The sequence below is a fragment of the Oncorhynchus gorbuscha genome, linkage group LG16 (genome assembly GCF_021184085.1).
Source record: "Oncorhynchus gorbuscha isolate QuinsamMale2020 ecotype Even-year linkage group LG16, OgorEven_v1.0, whole genome shotgun sequence".
NCBI lineage: Eukaryota > Metazoa > Chordata > Actinopteri > Salmoniformes > Salmonidae > Oncorhynchus > Oncorhynchus gorbuscha.
This window is the reverse complement of record NC_060188.1, coordinates 33,971,559-33,994,596: the sequence shown is the minus strand read 5'-3', so window position 1 is coordinate 33,994,596 and position 23,038 is coordinate 33,971,559. Positions and strand designations below refer to the sequence as shown.

Sequence of the window (23,038 nt, the reverse complement as noted above, 5' to 3'; positions counted from 1 at the left end):
GAGGTGCCGTTCCCCTCACAGCTCCGTAGGCAAGCACCATGGTCTTGTAGCGGATGCGAGCTTCAACTGGAAGCCAGTGGAGAGAACGGAGGAGCGGGGTGACGTGAGAGAACTTGGGAAGGTTGAACACCAGACGGGCTGCGGCGTTCTGGATGAGTTGAAGGGGTTTAATGGCACAGGCAGGGAGCCCAGCCAACAGCGAGTTGCAGTAATCCAGACGGGAGATGACAAGTGCCTGGATTAGGACCTGCGCCGCTTCCTGTGTGAGGCAGGGTCGTACTCTGCGGATGTTGTAGAGCATGAACCTACAGGAACGGGCCACCACGCCTTGATGTTAGTTGAGAACGACAGGGTGTTGTCCAGGATCACGCCAAGGTTCTTGGCGCTCTGGGAGGAGGACACAATGGAGTTGTCGACCGTGATGGCGAGATCATGGAACGGGCAGTCCTTCCCCGGGAGGAAGAGCAGCTCCGTCTTGCCGAGGTTCAGCTTGAGGTGGTGATCCGTCATCCACACTGATATGTCTGCCAGACATGCAGAGATGCGATTCGCCACCTGGTCATCAGAAGGGGGAAAGGAGAAGATTAATTGTGTGTCGTCTGCATAGCAATGATAAGAGAGACCATGTGAGGTTATGACAGAGCCAAGTGACTTGGTGTATAGCGAGAATAGGAGAGGGCCAAGAACAGAGCCCTGGGGACACCAGTGGTGAGAGCGCGTGGTGAGGAGACAGATTCTCGCCACGCCACCTGGTAGGAGCGACCTGTCAGGTAGGACGCAATCCAAGCGTGGGCCGCGCCGGAGATGCCCAACTCGGAGAGGGTGGAGAGGAGGATCTGATGGTTCACAGTATCGAAGGCAGCCGATAGATCTAGAAGGATGAGAGCAGAGGAGAGAGAGTTAGCTTTAGCAGTGCGGAGCGCCTCCGTGATACAGAGGAGAGCAGTCTCAGTTGAATGACTAGTCTTGAAACCTGACTGATTTGGATCAAGAAGGTCATTCAGAGAGAGATAGCGGGAGAGCTGGCCAAGGACGGCACGTTCAAGAGTTTTGGAGAGAAAAGAAAGAAGGGATACTGGTCTGTAATTGTTGACATCGGAGGGATCGAGTGTAGGTTTTTTCAGAAGGGGTGCAACTCTCGCTCTCTTGAAGACGGAAGGGACGTAGCCAACGGTCAGGGATGAGTTGATGAGCGAGGTGAGGTAAGGGAGAAGGTCTCCGGAAATGGTCTGGAGAAGAGAGGAGGGGATAGGGTCAAGCGGGCAGGTTGTTGGGCGGCCGGCCGTCACAAGACGCGAGATTTCATCTGGAGAGAGAGGGGAGAAAGAGGTCAGAGCACAGGGTAGGGCAGTGTGAGCAGAACCAGCGGTGTCGTTTGACTTAGCAAACGAGGATCGGATGTCGTCGACCTTCTTTTCAAAATGGTTGACGAAGTCATCTGCAGAGAGGGAGGAGGGGGGAGGGGGCGGAGGATTCAGGAGGGAGGAGAAGGTGGCAAAGAGCTTCCTAGGGTTAGAGGCAGATGCTTGGAATTTAGCGTGGTAGAAAGTGGCTTTAGCAGCAGAGACAGAGGAGGAAAATGTAGAGAGGAGGGAGTGAAAGGATGCCAGGTCCGCAGGGAGGCGAGTTTTCCTCCATTTCCGCTCGGCTGCCCGGAGCCCTGTTCTGTGAGCTCGCAATGAGTCATCGAGCCACGGAGCGGGAGGGGAGGACCGAGCCGGCCTGGAGGATAGGGGACATAGAGAGTCAAGGGATGCAGAGAGGGAGGAGAGGAGGGTTGAGGAGGCAGAATCAGGAGATAGGTGGGAGAAGGTTTGAGCGGAGGGAAGAGATGATAGGATGGAAGAGGAGAGAGTAGCGGGGGAGAGAGAGCGAAGGTTGGGACGGCGCGATACCATCCGAGTAGGGGCAGTGTGGGAGGTGTTGGATGAGAGCGAGAGGGAAAAGGATACAAGGCAGTGGTCGGAGACTTGGAGGGGAGTTGCAGTGAGGTTAGTGGAAGAACAGCATCTAGTAAAGATGAGGTCGAGCGTATTGCCTGCCTTGTGAGTAGGGGGAAGGTGAGAGGGTGAGGTCAAAAGAGGAGAGGAGTGGAAAGAAGGAGGCAGAGAGGAAAGAGTCAAAGGTAGACGTGGGGAGGTTAAAGTCGCCCAGAACTGTGAGAGGTGAGCCGTCCTCAGGAAAGGAGCTTATCAAGGCATCAAGCTCATTGATGAACTCTCCGAGGGAACCTGGAGGGCGATAAATGATAAGGATGTTAAGCTTGAAAGGGCTAGTAACTGTGACAGCATGGAATTCAAAGGAGGCGATAGACAGATGGGTAAGGGGAGAAAGAGAGAATGACCACTTGGGAGAGATGAGGATCCCGGTGCCACCACCCCGCTGACCAGATGCTCTCGGGTGTGCGAGAACACGTGGGCGGACGAAGAGAGAGCAGTAGGAGTAGCAGTGTTGTCTGTGGTGATCCATGTTTCCGTCAGTGCCAAGAAGTCGAGGGACTGGAGGGAGGCATAGGCTGAGATGAACTCTGCCTTGTTGACCGCAGATTGGCAGTTCCAGAGGCTACCGGAGACCTGGAACTCCACGTGGGTCGTGCGCGCTGGGACCACCAGAGTAGGGTGGCCGCGGCCACGCGGTGAGGAGCGTTTGTATGGTCTGTGCAGAGAGGAGAGAACAGGGATAAACAGACACATAGTTGACAGGCTACAGAAGAGGCTACGCTAATGCAAAGGAGATTGGAATGACAAGTGGACTACACGTCTCGAATGTTCAGAAAGTTAAGCTACGTAGCAAGAATCTTATTGACTAAAATGATTAAAATGATACAGTACTGCTGAAGTAGGCCAGCTGGCAGTGGGTGCGTTGTTGACACTACACTAATCAAGTCATTCCGTTGAGTGTAATAGTTTCTGCAGTGTTGCTATTCGGGGCTAGCAGGCTAGCTAGCAGTGTTGTTTACGTTACGTTGCGTTAAAAGAACGACAATAGATGGCTAGCGAACCTAGAAAATCGCTCTAGACTACACAATTATCTTTGATACAAAGACGGCTATGTAGCTAGCTAAGTAGCTAGCTACGATCAAACAAATCAAACCGTTGTACTGTAATGAAATGAAGTGAAAATGTGATACAACCTGTGAATGCGACCGGGTAGTTGAGTTCTATACAGAAGACGTTGGCTAGCGTTGGCTAGCTGTTGGCTAGCTAGCAGAGTCACCTACGTTAAGGACGACAAATAGCTGGCTAGCTAACCTCGGTAAATTAAGATAATCACTCTAAGACTACACACTCTAAACCTAAACAACACAATTATCTTGGATACGATGATACGATGATACGAAGACAGCAAAGACAGCTATGTAGGTAGCTAACACTAAACTAATCAAGTCGTTCAGTTGAGTGTAAAAGTTTCTCAGTGCAGCTAATCAGTGGACGTTAGCTAGCTGGCTAGTGAAGACTACGTTAGGACGGCGAAATACGATAATTACGCAATTATCTTTGATACAAAGACGGCTATGTAGCTAGCTGAGAAGAAATTGCTAAGATAAGACAAATCAAACCGTTGTGATATAATGAAATATAATGAAAAAGTTATACTTATTTAAAATACTCCAAAGTTTTTTTTCCATCATTCTTTATACAAATTGATCTTGGCTTCATAATAAAGTTTCTTCTTCTTTTTGTTGAGTTTAGTCACATCATTTCTTTTGCAGTAAGTCAGACTTATTAGCCACTCCTTTTGCTCCATCTTCTTCACCATTACAGTTGTTCAATTCCTCATCAAGCCATGGAGCCTTAACAGTTCTAACCGGCAGTTTCTTAACAGGTCCATGTTTATCAATAATTGGAAGAAGCAATTTCTTAAATCCATCAAGTGCTCCTTATTAATCACATTAGACCAACAATTTTTTTTTTTCATCATGCAAAATATTTTGTATGATCTCTTATACACTATTTTAGGCCCAGCTTTTGGAACTTTGGCCTTCCTGGATACAGCCACAATATTGTGATGAAGGGAGAAAAGTAATGAATTATGTTAATCTTTCCCGGTTTGACCCCCTCTCCTCCAAAACTCTGGTTCTCCACCCCTCCTTCTTTCCTCCAGTCCCACCATCCCTCACCTCCTTCTCCAGTATGGCCTGGTGTTTCTTGCCCAGTTTGTCCCCCTCTCCTCCGAAGGTGTTCCTCTGGTTCTCCAGCTCTTTGTCTAGTCTCAGCTGGTGCTCATCCATCTCAGCCTTCAGCTTGTTCTCCAGGCCCATCAACTGTTTCTGGTGCTGCCGCCTCATCCTCTTATAGCCAGACATCTGCTCCCTCAGCGCTGAGCCCTGCTCGTGCTCCTGGATCTGACGAGTAACCTGGAGAGAGAGAAGAGACGGGGAAGAGAGAGTGGGGAGATAGAAAGGGGCGAGAGAGAGAGGGAATGTGTCTCAATAGTATCTGACTTTTTGATTGAGCCTGCCTGGAGAGACAGGTGGGCGGGGTTTTCAGTTGTGGGACAGTTCCATTGGATCACAGGCAAACTCAATCAAGCTCAGGCAAAGTAATTGTAAGAAAACAATACAAGCTTTCATAATAGTATGAGAGAGGGGTTAGGGGTTGTGCTAGTGGTTGAGTCAGAGAGAGGGGTTTGGGGATGTGCTTACCAGGGAGGCCGTGCGGATGGTGGCGAAGTGGTCCCGGTTGCGGTAGTAGGCCCTGCGGCGGGCGGCTGACGAGGGCTGCTGCTGGTCTATCTCTGGCTGGTATGGGTCATCATAGATATTATCCTGACCCTGGGGGAGGGGGACAAGGAGAGAGAATTCGGGAGGAGAGGGAAGTTTAATTAATGTCCACAGACAAACAAATTGCACACAACCGATATACTTACCACATACACACACCACCATCTTCTTTCTCTCTAGCACAGACGCACGACACACACACCTCTCAGACACAGTAGGACGATGCATAATGGAGGAGACTGCTCTCTCAGACTTACAGTAGGGCATCTGGTCCACTCACACAGATGTCTTGACCCTATCCCCTCTCTTCTCCAGACCATTTCCGGAGACCTTCTCCCTTACCTCACCTCGCTCATCAACTCATCCCTGACCGCTGGCTACGTCCCTTCCGTCTTCAAGAGAGCGAGAGTTGCACCCCTTCTGAAAAAACCTACACTCGATCCCTCCGATGTCAACAATTACAGACCAGTATCCCTTCTTTCTTTTCTCTCCAAAACTCTTGAACGTGCCGTCCTTGGCCAGCTCTCCCGCTATCTCTCTCTGAATGACCTTCTTGATCCAAATCAGTCAGGTTTCAAGACTAGTCATTCAACTGAGACTGCTCTCCTCTGTATCACGGAGGCGCTCCGCACTGCTAAAGCTAACTCTCTCTCCTCTGCTCTCATCCTTCTAGATCTATCGGCTGCCTTCGATACTGTGAACCATCAGATCCTCCTCTCCACCCTCTCAGAGTTGGGCATCTCCGGCGCGGCCCACGCTTGGATTGCGTCCTACCTGACAGGTCGCTCCTACCAGGTGGCGTGGCGAGAATCTGTCTCCTCACCACGCGCTCTCACCACTGGTGTCCCCCAGGGCTCTGTTCTTGGCCCTCTCCTATTCTCGCTATACACCAAGTCACTTGGCTCTGTCATAACCTCACATGGTCTCTCTTATCATTGCTATGCAGACGACACACAATTAATCTTCTCCTTTCCCCGTTCTGATGACCAGGTGGCGAATCGCATCTCTGCATGTCTGGCAGACATATCAGTGTGGATGACGGATCACCACCTCAAGCTGAACCTCAGCAAGACGGAGCTGCTCTTCCTCCCGGGGAAGGACTGCCCGTTCCATGATCTCGCCATCACGGTTGACAACTCCATTGTGTCCTCCTCCCAGAGCGCCAAGAACCTTGGCGTGATCCTGGACAACACCCTGTCGTTCTCAACCAACATCAAGGCGGTGGCCCGTTCCTGTAGGTTCATGCTCTACAACATCCGCAGAGTACGACCCTGCCTCACACAGGAAGCGGCGCAGGTCCTAATCCAGGCACTTGTCATCTCCCGTCTGGATTACTGCAACTCGCTGTTGGCTGGGCTCCCTGCCTGTGCCATTAAACCCCTTCAACTCATCCAGAACGCCGCAGCCCGTCTGGTGTTCAACCTTCCCAAGTTCTCTCACGTCACCCCGCTCCTCCGTTCTCTCCACTGGCTTCCAGTTGAAGCTCGCATCCGCTACAAGACCATGGTGCTTGCCTACGGTGCTGTGAGGGGAACGGCACCTCAGTACCTCCAGGCTCTGATCAGGCCCTACACCCAAACAAGGGCACTGCGTTCATCCACCTCTGGCCTGCTCGCCTCCCTACCACTGAGGAAGTACAGCTCCCGCTCAGCCCAGTCAAAACTGTTCGCTGCCCTGGCCCCCCAATGGTGGAACAAACTCCCTCACGACGCCAGGACAGCGGAGTCAATCACCACCTTCCGGAGACACCTGAAACCCCACCTCTTTAAGGAATACCTAGGATAGGATAAGTAATCCTTCTCACCCCCCCCTTAAGTTTTAGATGCACTATTGTAAAGTGACTGTTCCACTGGATGTCATAAGGTGAATGCACCAATTTGTAAGTCGCTCTGGATAAGAGCGTCTGCTAAATGACTTAAATGTAAATGTATAATGGAGGAGACTGCTCTCAGACTTACAGTAGGGCAGTGTATGATGGAGGAGACTGCTCTCTCAGACTAACAGTAGGAAGGTGTATGATGGAGGAGACTGCTCTCTCAGACTAACAGTAGGGCAGTGTATGATGGAGGAGACTGCTCTCTCAGACTAACAGTAGGGCAGTGTATGATGGAGGAGACTGCTCTCAGACTAACAGTAGGGCAGTGTATAATGGAGGAGACTGCTCTCTCAGACTTACAGTAGGGCAGTGTATGATGGAGGAGACTGCTCTCAGACTAACAGTAGGGCAGTGTATGATGGAGGAGACTGCTCTCAGACTTACAGTAGGGCGGTGTATAATGGAGGAGACTGCTCTCAGACTAACAGTAGGGCAGTGTATGATGGAGGAGACTGCTCTCAGACTAACAGTAGGGCAGTGTATGATGGAGGAGACTGCTCTCAGACTTACAGTAGGGCGGTGTATAATGGAGACTGCTCTCAGACTTACTGTAGGGCGGTGTATAATGGAGGAGTTGGAGGTGACCGTGTGCTCTCCCTCGGTCATCATGGCCATCTCGTTGCTGTCGTCGGAGCCGTCCGCCAGGCTGTTGACCGAGGAGCTCTGGGAACTGGCGGAGATGGACATACTGGGCACAGACTGGGAACTCTCCATGCTGCCCACAGTGCCCGTGCGCAGCAGGTACTGCTCCACCTCCTGGGCGAGAGGGAGGGGGAAGGAGAGAGGGGAAGAAAAAAAAGAGACATTATAGAGACAGAAAGTTCACATAAGATACAATGCCTTCAGAAAGTATTCACGCCTAGATTTCTCCCAAATGTTGTTGTGTTACAGCCTGCATTTAAAATGGATTACATTGAGACGGTGTCACTGGCCTACACACAATACCCCGTAATGTCAAAGTGGTATTGTTTAGACATTTTTACAAATGAATTAAAAACAAAAAGCTGAAATATCTTGAGTCAATAAGTATTCAACCCCTTTGTCATGGCAAGCCTAAATATATTCAGAACAAATGTGCTTAACAAGTCATAAGTTGCATGGACTCACTGTGTGCAATAATAAGGTTTAACATTATTTTTGAATAACTACCTCATCTCTGTACACACATACAATTACTGAGGTCCCTCAGTCGAGCTGTGAATTTCAAACACAGATTCAACCACCAATACCAAAGAGGTTTTCCAATACTTTGCAAAGAAGGGAACCTATTGGTAGATGGGTAAAAATAAAATAAAAAGCAGACACTGAATATCCCTTTGAGCACAGTGAAGCTATTAACTACACTTTGGATGGTGTATCAATACACCCAGTCAGTACAAAGATACAGGCATCTTTCCTAGCTCAGTTGCCGGAGAGGAAGGAAACCACTCAGGGATTTCACCATGAGGCCAATGGTGACTTTAAAACAGTTAGAGTTTAATGGCTGTGACGGGAGAAAACTGAGAATGGATCAACAACATTGTAGTGTCTACACAATACTAACCTAATTGACAAGAGTGATAAGGAAGCATGTACATAATACAATATTCAAAGACGTACATCCTGTTTGCAATAAGGCACTAAAGTAAAATTGTGGCAAAGAAATTCCAACTTTATGTCCTGCATACATTGTTATGTTTGGGGTAAATCAAACAACACATCACTGAGTACCACTTCATATTTTCAAGCTCTGAGACTTACCCAGAAAGACTCATAGCTGTAATCGCTGACAAAGGTGAATCTAACATGTGAATATATTTCTAAAAACATGTCTTCACTTTGTCATTATGTGTAGATTGGGGGAGAAAAAAATAAATATTTCATCCATTTTTGAATTCAGGTTGTAACAACTAAATGTGGAATAAGTCGAGTGGTATGAATCATTTTTGAAGGCGCTGTAAGTGAACGACACAGATCTGCCCTAACAAGTGTGCCCCGTACCACCACCTCCCCACCATACAACCAGAGGAGGTCCATTATGGGCCTTATTAACATGGGGAGCTCCTACCTCCTCCTCCTCGCCTCCCTCTGGAGTGGGTCCGTTGTGGGCTTCGTGGAAGAGGATCTTCTTCATCTTCCTGTACTGAAGGTTGTCCAGCTCCCGCACTGCGTCCTTGGTCCTCGCTATCAGGTCCATCACCGCCGTCAGGGGACGCTCACGACACAGAAACCGGTGCTACCGACGGGGGAAGGAGGGGAAGAAAGGAGGCGGGGAAGAGGGAGTGCAACGAGTTAGAGAGAGAAATTGGGGTTAGAGAGGAGGAACGAGGAAGAGGTGTGTGAGCTGCACTCTTACATTGAGCAACACATCAGAGATAGGCCTGTCCTGGGGAATCTTCTGTAGACAGGAGTCCACAAAGTTACGGAAATAATCAGACCTGCGGCGCAAGAGAAAAGAGTTCCGTCAGAGAAGAGAAAGAAAGAGAGAGAGAGAGAAAGAGAGAGAGAGAGCGAGAGAGAGAGAGAGAGAGAGAGAGCTGGTGAGTGAGCGAAAGAGAGCGTTAAGAGCGAAAGAGAGCGTTAAGAGACAACGAGACAGTGATGTACAGGCGAGATCATGAAAAAAAGGAGTTCAAGAGTTAAGCAAGAGGGGGGGTAGGTAAATGACAGACAGATAAGTGAGTGGAGAGTTGTGTATGAGGGAGAAAGAGGGAGAGTGATGCTCACCAGTGATTGGACGCTAGGATGGGGCTCTCGTTCTGCGCGATGTGGTATAAGGCACTCATAGCATTCATATTGAACAGAGGAGGCTTCCTCTCCGCTAAAGGGAGAAAAGGAAGAGCGAGAGAAGGGTACAAAAAGAAGAGGAGCGAGAGATCAATCGAGAGAAGGTAAAGGAGATGGAGAGAAATTGACCAAGTGAGAGAGAGAAGGGAGAGAGAGGACGTGTTGACTAGCAGCGAAAGCAGCTTAGCGCTGAGTCTCTTAAATCCCAGTAACAATGCCGGAGCAAACAGACAGACTATTACCAACTCCCAGGGGTTAGGGGTTTTGGTCAGACCACTCAGACAGTGAGGGCCTGGGGTTAAGACGCCTTCATATTTCCTATATTATGCTACATTGTTAGTTTTAACTTCTGAAATCTCTCTCTTTCTTGATGTGGTGTGCGATGCCTACCCAGCTCTATACAGGTGATGCCCAGAGACCAGACGTCCACCTTGCCGTCGTACTGACCCTCGTCCATCGCTAGGATCACTTCCGGAGCCATCCTGGGAAAAGAGTGAACCCTCCCTTTATAAATCAGCCACTGGTGTGTAGGGCAGGGGGTGGGGGGAGGATTTGTAGATTCACAGGAGAGGACCGGCAGTACTTTGGCCTTCAAGGAATTGAATAGTCCACAGTTTGCATTTCTAGCTCCTCACCAGTAGGGGGTTCCTACAAAGGAGTTGGCGGGGGCAACAATGGAGGCAGAGCCAAAGTCTCCCAGCTTCACCTGGCCCGGCTCTGTCAGGAGGATGTTCCCTGCCTTCACATCCCTGAGAGGAGAGGAGCAATGTTAACATGACAAAAACAATGTTGACACAACAGTAACAATGGTAACGTTGACAGCGCAGAGATAACGACGTTGAACATTAATTTAACCCAGGGGTGGGCAAATGTTTGGCTGGAGGGCCACAGCAGGATTTTTACAATTCAACGGAGGGCCGCACAGATTTTTTTTGGGGGGGGTGACAGGTATGATTTTGGCAATTTGCGGGCCAAAAAATGAGCAGTTTGAAAAAAAATACATATATCAAATCAAATGTATTTGTCACATACACATGGTTAGCAGATGTTAATGCGAGTGTAGCGAAATGCTTGTGCTTCTAGTTCCGACAATGCAGTAATAACCAACGAGTAATCTAACCTAAACAATTTCACAACAACTACCTTATATACACACACACACAAGTGTATGTACATAAAGATATATGAATGAGTGATGGTACAGAACAGCATAGGCAAGATGCAGTAGATTACCAACTCCCAGGGGTTGGTAATCTATATATACACACACACACCCATTATAATTTCTCCATACTTTCCATACAATTGTAGACATCCAAGAGTTTTCTTAACCCATGGTCATTTGACCCGTAAGCCTAGAAACCTCTTTGCGATCGTGACATACCCTAATGTAGCATATAATGGTATAGAAGAGAATAGGGCCCGGTTTCCCAAAAGTATCTTAAGGCTAAGTTCACCGTTAAGAACCTTGGTGGGAGAACCGTTAAAAATGGCCAAGCCATCGTTATTAACGTCATACATGAAAACGCTCGGAATCTAAATGCCTGCCCCGGACCACTAGAACAGCTAATTGTGTCATTACATGACTCCCGAATCGCTTTCTACACAGCAGATCTCCGCTGAAACAGAATCACATGACTTAACCGTCTCTGTGACCGCGGGAAACCTCAGAACAAAGTTGACTAAAAATACAAAAGGTGCCCATGTCTTTGCAATTGACCCAAACATTTTTTTAAACCGCTTTAAATTAAAAACCGAGACGACTGCACAAAGATATAAAACTGTAAACTATAGGCCTATTTCAATCATATTAAACTACATTTCAAATTCAATCAAGTTTTATTTTGCTACATGTAGGCTCCTGTCTACAACTTGTATCAACATATTGCATGATGTGGAGCCTAACGTGTGAGCAATGTGCCAAATCTGTGATTAATTGCATTTTTATTGGGGAAGCACTAGAGTAAGCTGCCTCAATATCTGCAGCCGTAGGTGGTAGCATCTCCCTCTCGCTCTTTCTCTGATTGAGTCAGTATTACAAAAAAAATAATCAGAACGTTGCGGAAATTTTTGAATGGGCAAATCTGATCCCAGAGCAGCGATCCTATCAGTGACGACACACGTTGTAGTGCCGTTTTGGAAAACTCGTGTTCCCATCGCTATCGGGGAAAATGGGCCCTGGCTATTAAAGGCCACAATGAAATGACTATTGAAACGGCAATGAGTAAAATCCCTGAGACGTTACGGAGGTATTGTAGAACCAATGACGACAGACTAGACTGAAAGACGCAGCATTGAAAACAGAACTGGAATTGAACGGCCAGAAATGGTCCTTCTGTAGCTCAGTTGGTAGAGCATGGCGCTTGTAACGCCAGGGTAGTGGGTTCAATCCCCGGGACCACCCATACGTAGAATGTATGCACACATGACTGTAAGTCGCTTTGGATAAAAGCGTCTGCTAAATGGCATATATTATTAAATGCACAGTGACAGGATACGGACAACGCAGCAGCATGGACTGAGAGGTTGTAGTAGTAGTTTGACTACGTCACTTTGGGGGGGGGGGAAATAAATAAATAAAAAATAAATAAAATGTCTGCTAAAATGGCATATATTTTTATTATATTACCTGTGGATCATGTTGTGGGAGTGAAGATAGGCCAAGCCCAGCAGTGCACCATGGGTAATAGCAGCTATTTCCACCTCCTGTAGTGGCTTCTTGTGAACTACAGAGAGGGACAGAAGAGAGAAAAGGAGAAAAAAGAAAGAGCAAGAGAGTCCAGTTATACACAGAGCTTCAAAAACATGCTAAATGCCCTGAAAAACATGACTCAAAACAATCCCTGCAGTTGTTTCCGTGGTGCACTAACCTTCCAGAAGATCGGAGGCGGAGCCTAAACAGTACTCCATCACCAGCTGAGGGAGAGAGGGGGGCAGACTATTAGTAGACACTCAAATCGTGTAACCGGGGGCACACACACTGCTAATACTGACCCATGCTGTGTGTTCTCTGAGGTAGCATCCTCTGTACTCGATGGTGTTGGGATGACGGAGCTTCTGGAGGAACTTCACCTCCTTGATGATATCCTGCCATTTCTGAGGAGAACGAGCGACAGCAGGGGTTCATACCAAACATCGGGCCACAGGGAATCATGGAAAATAGACTAAAAGTCTATGGTTCAGGGACAAGTCTAAGCCATTCTTGAATAGCCTTATGTAAGGGTTCTGACTCTGGTCCTGAGTGTGCAGGCTTTTGTTCCAGCCAAGCACTAACACATCCATTTCTATTCGTCAACTTAACACATGTTCCCTCACCTCGTTGGACTGCTTGCCAGTGTAGGACATCTTCTTGATGGCCACCACCTCGTTGTTGCGCACATCTCGGGCCTGTCGGACACAGCATCGAGAAAGACAGTCACGCACACACACTCCATTCAAACCTTCAAATACTGAAAAAAAACAACAAGAGGTTCTGGCTCATACAAACTCTCAAAACACCTTGTCACACACGTTGACAAGAAGAGCTAACACACACACACAGACGCTTTCTTAATCAAAACTCTCCCCTCTCCCCCTAATATAAAAGGTTCCCTTACGAAGTAGACGGCCCCGAAGCTGCCATGGCCGATCTCTCGGAGGTCAGCGAAAAGCTTCTCGGGGTCATCTCTGTAGAAGAGCTCAGCCACATCCGGGTCCTTTAGATTGCCCGCCCGCACACTCGAGGGCATAGCCAGGGCCTGGTGGACAGAGGGAGAAAATTAGGAGGGAAAGAGAGAGGGGACAAGGGAGATCGAGGTAGAGGAAACAGAGAGAGAAAGGGTGTGGAGAAGAGTGGATAGAGAAGAGAAAGGTGGAAAAAAGAAAGAGGTAGAGAGGTAGAGAGAGAGAGCGTAGGTGGGTGGGTGAATAGAGGTAGAGAGAGAGCGTGGGTGGGTGAATAGAGGTAGAGAGAGAGAGCGTGGGTGGGTGGGTGAATAGATGTAGAGAGAGAGCGTGGGTGGGTGGGTGAATAGATGTAGAGAGAGAGCGTGGGTGGGTGGGTGAATAGATGTAGAGAGAGAGCGTGGGTGGGTGGGTGAATAGATGTAGAGAGAGAGAGCGTGGGTGGGTGGGTGAATAGAGGTAGAGAGAGAGAGCGTGGGTGGGTGGGTGAATAGAGGTAGAGAGAGAGAGCGTGGGTGGGTGGGTGAATAGAGGTTGAGAGAGAGAGCGTGGGTGGGTGGGTGAATAGAGATAGAGAGAGAGCGTGGGTGGGTGAATAGAGGTAGAGAGAGAGCGTGGGTGGGTGAATAGAGGAAGAGGTAGAGAGAGAGCGTGGGTGGGTGAATAGAGGAAGAGGTAGAGAGAGAGCGTGGGTGGGTGGGTGAATAGAGGAAGAGGTAGAGAGAGAGCGTGGGTGGGTGAATAGAGGTAGAGAGAGAGCGTGGGTGGGTGAATAGAGGTAGAGAGAGAGCGTGGGTGGGTGAATAGAGGTAGAGAGAGAGCGTGGGTGGGTGAATAGAGGAAGAGGTAGAGAGAGAGCATGGGTGGGTGAATAGAGGAAGAGGTAGAGAGAGAGCGTGGGTGGGTGAATAGAGGAAGAGGTAGAGAGAGAGCGTTGGGTGGGTGAATAGAGGAAGGGGTAGAGAGAGAGCGTGGGTGGGTGAATAGAGGAAGAGGTAGAGAGAGAGCGTGGGTGGGTGAATAGAGGAAGAGAGAGAGAGAGCGTGGGTGGGTGGGTGAATAGAGGAAGAGGTAGAGAGAGCGTGGGTGAATAGAGGAGGAGGTAGAGAGAGAGTGTAGGAGAAAAGAGGTAGAGAGTGCAGGGGAATAGAGAAGAGGTAGAGAGTAGGGCTGCTCTACCTATATCTCTGATTTGGTCCTGCCGTACATACCTACACGTACGCTACGGGCACAAGACGCAGGCCTCCTAATTGTCCCTAGAATTTCTAAGCAAACAGCTGGAAACAGGGCTTTCTCCTATAGAGCTCCATTTTTATGGAAAGGTCTGCCTACCCATGTGAGAGACGCAAACTCGGTCTCAACCTTTAAGTCTTCACTGAAGACTCATCTCTTCAGTGGGTCATATGATTGAGTGTAGTCTGGCCCAGGAGTGTGAAGGTGAACAGAAAGGCTCTGGAGCAATGAACCGCCCTTGCTGTCTCTGCCTGGCCTGTTCCCCTCTTTCCACTGGGATTCTCTGCCTCTAACCCTATTACAGGGGCTGAGTCACTGGCTTACTCGTGCTCTTCCATGCCATCCCTAGGAGGGGTGCGTCACTTGAGTGGGTTGAGCCACTGATGTGAACTTCCTGTCTTGGTTGGCGCCCCCCCCTTGGGTTGTGCCTTGGCGGAGATCTTTGTGGGGTATACTCGGTCTTGTCTCAGGATGGTAAGTTGGTGGTTGAAGACATCCCTCTAGTGGTGTGGGGGCTGTGCTTTGGCAAAGTGGGCGGGGTTAGATCCTGCCTGTTTGGCCCTGTCCGGGGGTATCATCGGATGGGGCCAGTGTCTCCTTACCCCTCCTGTCTCAGCCTCCAGTATTTATGCTGCAGTAGTTTGTGTGTTGGGGGGCTAGGGTCAGTTTGTTATATCTGCAGTACTTCTGTTTTATCCGGTGTCCTGTGTGAATTTAAGTATGCTCTCTCTAATTATCCCTTTCTTTTTGTCTCTCTCTCGGAGAACCTGAGCCCTAGGACCATGCCTCAGGACTACCTGGCAGGATGACTCCTTGCTGTCCCCAGTCCACCTGGCCGTGCTGCTGCGCCAGTTTCAACTGTTCTGCCTGCGGCTATGGAATCCTGACCTGTTCCAGACCTGCTGTTTTCAACTCTCTAGAAACAGCAGGAGTGGTAGGATACTCTCAATGATCGGCTATGAAAAGCCAACTGACATTTACTCCTGAGGTGCTGACTTGCTGCACCCTCGACAACTACTGTGATTATTATTATTTGACCATGCTGGTCATTAATGAAAATTTGAACATCTTGGCCACGTTCTGTTATAATCGCCACCCAGCACCGCCAGAAGAGGAATGGCCACCCCTCATAGCCTGGTTCCTCTCTAGGTTTCGGCCTTTCCAGGGAGTTTTTCCTAGCCACCGTGCTTCTACAACTGCATTGCTTGCTGTTTGGGGTTAGGCTGGGTTTCTGTACAGCACTTTGAGATATCAGCTGATGTACGAAGGGCTATATAAATACATTTGATATGGCCAAAATATATGGTATTTTTTTTAAATTTCACAATATTTTATGTTTTTTGATTAAGAAAAGTTCTACATTTGCTTTATGAGTAGTGCGTGACCCTAGGGTGGCAACACAAACTCAGCAAATGAAGAAACGTCCTCTCACTGTCAACTGCTTTATTTTCAGCAAACTTAACGTGTAAATATTTGTATGAACATATCAAGATTCAACAACTGACAAACTGAACAAGTTCCACAGACATGTGACTAAAAGAAATGGAATAATGTGTCCCTGAACAAAGGGGGGGGGGTCAAAATCAAAAGTAACAGTCAATGCAGCAGCTGGCCACACCAGATACTAAGTACTGCAGTGCATCTCCTCCTCATGGACTGCACCAGATTTGCCCGTTCTTGCTGTGGGATATGTTACTCCACTCTTCCACCAAGGCACCTGCAAAATCCCGGACATTTCTGGGGGGAGTGGCCCTAGCACTCACCCGCCATTCCAACAGGTCCCAGACGTGCTCAGGGCTCGTCGCTGGCCATGGCAGAACACTGACATTCCGGTCTTGCAGGAAATCACACACAGAAAGAGCAGCATGGCTGGTGGCATTGTCATGCTAGAGGGTCATGTCAGGATGAGCCTGCAGGAAGGGTAACACATGAGGGAGGAGGATGTCTTCCCTGTAACGAACAGCTTTGAGGTTAACTGAAATGGACAACAAGCTCTCCACCTCCAAAAATCGATCCCGCTCCAAAGTACAGGCCTCGCTGTAATGCTCATTCCTTCGGCGATAAACGCGAATCTGACCATCACCCCTGGTGAGACAAAACCACAACTTGTCAGTGAAGAGCACTTTTTGCCAGTCCTATCCAGCAAAGGTGGGTTTGTGCCCATAAGTGACGGTGTTGCCGGTGATGCCTTACAAAAGGCCTACAAGCCCTCAGTCCAGCCTCTCAGCCTATTGCGGACAGTCTGAGCACTGATGGAGGGCATTCCTGGTGTAACTCGGGCAGTTGTTGTTGCCACCCTGTACCTGTCCCGCAGGTGTGATGTTCAGATGTATCGATCCTGTGCAGGTGTTGTTACACATGGTCTGCCACTGCGAGGATGATCAGCTGTCCGTCCTGTCTCCCTGTAGCGCTGTCTTAGGTGTCTCACAGTACGGACATTGCAATTTATTGCCCTGGCCTGATCCTCATGCCTTGTTGCAGTATGCCTAAGGCACATTCACGCAGATGAGCATGGACCCTGGACATCTTTCTTTTGGTGTTTTTCAGAGACAGTAGAAAGGCCTCTTTAGTGTCCTAAGTTTTCATAACTGTGACCTTAATTGCCTACCGCCTGTAGGCTGTTAGTGTCTTAACGACGGTTCCACAGGTGCATGTTCATTCATTGTTTATGGTTCATTGAACAAGCATGAGAAACAGCGTTTAAACCCTTTACAATGAATATCTGTGTAGGTATTTGGATTTTTACGAATTATCTTTGAAAGACAAGATCCTGTAAATCTTTCTTTTTTACTGAGTTTATATTAAAAATTATTTCAATGGGTCTTTCCATTCTGATTGTTTTATACTGTTCAATTCAACTTCACCCTAAAATAATTTCCTGCATTTCCATCAATTTCTGCATTTCCTGCACTTATTTGAGATCATTTCCACACTGCCACGATATGGGCAAAACATACTCGGCCTTATTTTTAATCAAATGTTGTAATTGCGATTTAGATCAAAATACTTGGATGAACTTTTGGAATCATGGAAATATAACGTTTATTATAATTCTAAAGTTCGAATATTAATAATAGTGGGCACTTTGAATACTGTGTTGTTCGACATGACAACGAATGAAAATGCCATGGTGATGTTCTGTGTTTCCTAGGGGACCCTATTGGCTAGATTAAATCTTTATCCATATAGCCAACATTTTCATGCATCGCCTATTCCTCTTTGATTTAGAAGATACCTAGTAGAGAGTGTAGGGGAATAGAGGTAGAGAGAGAGGAGTAAAGAAGGGTATATAGAGATAGAATGGTAGAGAACAAGTGCGGAGAGACGAGAGAAACCAAAAAAGAGGGAGGCTAGTTCTCACAAAGAGCACTTCATAACAAATCCATATTAAAAATGTATTATTCGACTCAACCTCGGCAGAGAGCGCTAGCGTACACATCACGGTGAAGGACACAAACTTCCACTACAGCTATATAAAACACAGTCCCTCTGTCTAAGTGTAAATCAAATTGCTGTGAGAGCAGAGACCTGGCTTACTCATAACTTAAAAAAGGTGCTACACAGAATTGTATTTTTGTACTGCAATTTCAAAAATTCCCATAATATATCTGCAGTGATTGTGAAATGATAGTCTTTCACAGTATTACTCACATCCCAGTGTTGTGATTGGCTGGGATAGTCACCTATTGATTTCTCCCGCTGGAACGGCATCTGTTGTCAAACTGGGAAAGCTGCTCTGACTTTGTGGCTGTGTTATCTAGTGGAAATCGCTCAGTCATTTCCTTGATGCTAAAATTACACACTGTTCGCTCAATTTCAGTTTAAGTCAAACAATGAATAGTGTTGGGAATCATTGTACCATCTAAAAATATCTGAGAAAAATATTTCCATTACCAGAAAATAGTGGGTTTTACAGCTGTTTGAAGCTGGTGGACCAACACCGAAAGGAAAAGGCTCAAGCCTAGATAAAACAGCCACAAATTCGGAACAGCTTTCCCATTTTGACACTGGGGCGTGAGAAATCATTAGGCCTACATCACAGTCAATGACAACACTGACAGGTAAGTACTACTGTGATACAATGTCATTCCACGATTACTGCGTGAAAATAGGCTAGTGCTTTTGCTGTTCGTTAGGCCTACTTATCTCGTTGGCTGATGAAAAGCAAATGTGGAATTAAATAAGAACGCTCAATTGTTTTACATTGTATAATAATAAGACATCAAAACTATGAAATAACACATATGGAATCATGTAGTAACCAAATAAGTGTTACACAAATCACAATATATTTTATATTTCAGATTCTTCAAAGTAGCAACCTTTCCTTCTTAATGCGTTTGAGCCAATCAGCTGTGTTGTGACAAGGTAGGGGTGGTATACAGAAGATAGACCTATTTGGTAAAAGACCAAGTCCATATTATGGCAAAAAAGCTCAAATAAGCGAAGACAAACGTACTTTGAGACATGAAGGTCAGTCAATCAGGAAAATGTCAAGAACTTTGAAAGTTTCTTCAAGCACAGTCGCAAAAACCAACAAGCGCTATAACTGCTTCTCTTGAGGACCGCCACAGGAAGGGAAGACCCAGAGTTATCTCTGCTGCAGGGGATAAGTTCATTAGAGTTATATGCATCTCAGATTGCAGCCCAAATAAACGCTTCACAGAGTTCAAGTAAGACATCTCAATATCAACTGTTCAGAGGAGACTGAGTGAATCAGGCCTTCATCATCAAATTGCTACAAAGAAACCCGTACTAAAGGACACCAATAATAAGAAGAGACTTGCTTGGGCCAAGAAACACAAGCAATGGACATTAGACCGGTGGAAATGTGTCCGTTGGTCTGATGAGTCCAAATTTGAGATTTTTGTTTCCAATTGCTGTGTTTTTGTGAGACGCAGAGTAAGCGAACGGATGACCTCTGCATGTGTGGTTCCCACCGTGAAGCATAGAGGTGTGATGGTGCTTTGCTGGTGACACTGTCAGTGATTTATTTAGAATTCTGCAGAATTCCCATCTGGTTTGAGCTTAGTGGGACTATAATTTGATTTTTTAACAGGACAATGATCCAAAACACACCTCCAGGCTGTGTAAGGGTTATTTGACCCAGAAGGAGAGTGATGGAGTGCTGCATTAGATGACCTGGCCTCCACAATCACCCGACCTCAACCCAATTGAGATGGTTTGGGATGAGTTGGACCACAGAGTGAAGGAAAAGCAGCCAACAATTGCTCAGAATACATGGGAACTCCTTCAAGACCATTGGAAAAGAATTCCAAGTGAAGCTGGTTAAGAGAATGCCAAGAGTGTGCGAAGCTGTCGTCAAGGCAAATAGTGAATACTTTGAATAATGTAAAATATATTTTGATTTGTTTAACACTTTTTTGGTTACTACATGATTCCATATGTGTTATTTCATAGTGTTGATGTCTTCATTATTATTCTACAATGTAGAAAATAGTAAAAATAAAGAAACTATTGAATGAGTAGGTGTCCAAACATTTTTGACTAGTACTGTATATTATTAAAACAAATAAAATAGTTTGCCAACCATGTTTGTAAGCTTTTCCAGCGATGAAGACAGATGTCTCATGGTATGGTGGAGTATACAAAATGGGTTAACTTCAGGCACCTTTATCTCCTGACTGTTTTGGCATTCAGGTCCAAAAAGACACTTTCTGACCAAGTCTTCCACGGGCAAACATGTATAAAAAGTTTGGTTTAAATCAAAAGGGATACTGTCAAAAAGTGATTGGATTCAAGTGGATTTACCCGACACCTATATTTCCCATTAATTCAAGATTGATGTCTGGCCTGCAGTTATCTAATAGTTTCAAATAGGCTACATCATATGGTGTGGAATATCATGACATGCAGCCTAACCACCTGACAAATGTAGATTTAGGTGGTGACCTATCCTGTTAAAAAGAGCCAAGTCCCTATTCAAACACAATTCAAATGCATCCTCCTTCCTGCCTCGAAATAGTCACTGATCTCACATGGTTGTACAGGTGCAAACATGGCCTTCCATCATGATGATTTCTCCAGTCATGTCATGCAAGATCAGTGATGAGCCTATTTCAAGGAATAAAGGAAGTAAGGATGCCTAGACTTTGAGTGTGTGACCGCTGGAGAGGAACTAGCAGAGCTAACGTAACCAACTCCAGTGATTCAGTCTGGAGTGAATGCATCAAGACATCGCCTTAGGGCCCCCACTGGGCTTTGGATGCTCTCTTTAAATCAAGCCTTTCAAATAATGTTTGCGCAAGACAAGTGTTTGTGTTAGCGTGCAAGAGTGTGTGTAGGGGTGTGTGTGTAAAGGACATGCCATGTCTGTACATTATATAGACTTCATGGTCTTTATAGAAATCCAGTGAACCAAACCCACGACTTTAGGGTCAAATATTCGATATGCTCTGTTACACAATAACAGTCTATTGGTGCTCAATTCAAGACTCATGTTAACACAGAAGACCTACAGCTTGATCTAGTTATCTGCGATGTCATCAGTGGCTGCACTGACCATATCACCTGTAGGTGTTGTCAAGCAATAAACACTAGGGAGTTATTGCAGCTGATGTGAATTGATGGCCTATATTGTTGGTTTGAAATTTATTTAATTCTCCAATGTTACACTATTTTCCATTCCCTATTTTCCCCCGTTTTGTTCCAGTATGTATTCACCCTTTTTGCAGTGTGGTGAGTCATAGTAAAGTAGGTAGTAGCTGAACTGTGGGTAAATGATCGTGGGGGACAGTGCATTCAACTAAGGGCACAAATATTAAACTAAGGGCACTAACAGCACAAACATTTATTTTTATTTATTTAACCTTCCTAAGAACAAATTTTCCTTTACAACGACGGCCAAGGAAGAGTGGGTTTACATGCCTTGTTCAGGGGCAGAACGAAAGATGTTTACCTTGTCAGCTCAGGGAATCGATCTAGCAACCTTTCTGGCCCAATGCTCTAACCACAAGGCCAACTGCCGCCCCAACATGATCTAACTGATTTAGCCTTGTAGCAAGACTAATTCTGGAAGAAATTAATTGGGTCATGGTTGGCTACAATAAAACCAGTGTTTGTCATTCATTTTATTTGTATGTCGTCATGTAATGGGTCTTGTGTGACAGACAGGGGTACGAACCCGGGTCTCGCCCTCGGTTGAAGGGGATATATTTTCAACTCGGACCTAGGCTAACGTTAGGTCTTGCCTCGCCATGAATGAGTCTCACTCACTTTCAACTTTGTTAACTACACGTTTACAAGTATGTCTATGCTCAAATTCGGGTTGTCATTGAGATGTCTAGCTAGTTATCCACATTAGACTATGTCATAGTTATCGATACATGTTTTTTTTGGCTCAGGCATGTCAATGTCAGCTGAGTTTAGCATGATGGCTAATTAGCTATCAATGGATGTATCCAAACACCATATCGTCGTTAGTTGAGTAAGCTAGTTAGCTATGCCTTGCCAGCAATGCCAGTTAGCTGGTTAGCTCGCAAGTCAATTAATTTCAGTCAATTGATATGTTAACTATTCTGATGCTAAATACACGCTAAGGCCAGAATCGCAAACTGGCTAACTAGCGCTAAGATGGACGGCTAGCTAACTAGCCATCATTGTTGACAATAAATTGCAACACTTACCACGGCTTGTTATGATCCCGCTCTAGCTACAGGAAGAAAAAAAACTAGTAACGTTAGTGATGGTCTCTTCAATGAGGGGGGGATCTCAAATCGACGTACGATGCATTGTCATCGATTTCCTTCTCACATACATCCGACGACGAATTTGATTTGTTCTCAATTTCATAGGCTAGCTATCGGTAGGGCTGAGCAGAAGCTAGCTAGCTTAGCTAGCTGTCTGACTAGCTACTTAATCCGTTCCGAACTGGTGAGCCACTAGCCAGTTAGCTTAGCTGGCTAGCTACTAGCTAACGTTAGCTGTATACGGGGTGCGGCTGGTCTTCTTCCACCTCGCCTGCTCCCCTTCCTTTCATATCGTATTGTATCACTACATCAGCCTTTCCGTCAAGTTTCAAAAATGTCTAATATGCTTCTCCCCCGTCAGTGTTTTTCTGTCTCACACCTTTTTTTTGTTCAGGAAAAAAAAAACAAGATGGCTGTGAGTGGGGCGGGAGCCATGCGGAAACCGGAAGTAACGCGCATGGTTGTCAAATATTTTTATGACTAAATCTCATTGTTCTATCTGTGTGGGTGTCTTCTTCTTCTTCTTGTCCGCTTCCGGCACACTAGACGCTGTAATGCGTATTGCTGCCTTTCAGGCTGGAGAGTGAAGTATACATTTATCTAAATAGCCTCACACCCGTAGGCGAAGGCAGGTGGACTAACGAAACCACAACTTTCTTATTTCGCTCTGTCTGTCAGTTGTGCCCAAAATAGTTTACAAGCAAAAATGTGGTTACACATTTCACCCAACTCAGTTAGCTCACCGAAAAATATCCTCAACATACTGAGGATAGGAGGAGTGGCGTCACTACAGACACACTGGTTCAGGCAGACAGGCTGTTTCACAACTGGCGGTGATTGGGAGTCCGGAAGGGAAGCGCACAATTGGCCGTCATTGTAAATAAGAATTTAACGTGCCAAAAGTAAACTGCCTGTTGCTCAGGCCGTGAAGCCAGTAAGAATTAATTTAATTATACAGTATTTAAAGTAAATATTTTAGGGACAAAATTACATGTATTGAAGTATTTATTTGTTGTAGTGGGAATAGTAACAGTTGTACTAAATTATACTTTAAGGAAAATGTTTATA

General features: G+C 46.4%; 1 protein-coding gene across 3 annotated transcripts in view; it reads right to left on the bottom strand.

Moving 5' to 3' along the window:
- Positions 1–22,801, bottom strand: part of LOC123999244 (serine/threonine-protein kinase TAO2-like) — a 46,564-nt gene extending 23,763 nt beyond the window's left edge. For 2 of the 3 annotated variants that reach the window (XM_046304798.1, XM_046304800.1), the window contains exons 1-14: positions 21,908–22,457; positions 12,962–13,102; positions 12,681–12,752; positions 12,360–12,461; positions 12,236–12,281; positions 11,995–12,091; positions 10,001–10,114; positions 9,756–9,847; positions 9,306–9,399; positions 8,935–9,016; positions 8,647–8,814; positions 7,149–7,355; positions 4,646–4,774; positions 4,121–4,357 (exon numbers count right to left, since the gene is read on the bottom strand). In XM_046304798.1, coding sequence (XP_046160754.1) covers positions 4,121–4,357; positions 4,646–4,774; positions 7,149–7,355; positions 8,647–8,814; positions 8,935–9,016; positions 9,306–9,399; positions 9,756–9,847; positions 10,001–10,114; positions 11,995–12,091; positions 12,236–12,281; positions 12,360–12,461; positions 12,681–12,752; positions 12,962–13,093 — 1,572 coding nt within the window. In that variant the 5' untranslated portion in view covers positions 13,094–13,102; positions 21,908–22,457. Of the gene's footprint in view, positions 1–4,120; positions 4,358–4,645; positions 4,775–7,148; positions 7,356–8,646; positions 8,815–8,934; positions 9,017–9,305; positions 9,400–9,755; positions 9,848–10,000; positions 10,115–11,994; positions 12,092–12,235; positions 12,282–12,359; positions 12,462–12,680; positions 12,753–12,961; positions 13,103–21,907; positions 22,458–22,713 lie in introns of those variants that run through there. The other variant, XM_046304799.1, reaches the window with a different exon arrangement.
- Positions 22,802–23,038: the final 237 nt, after the last annotated feature.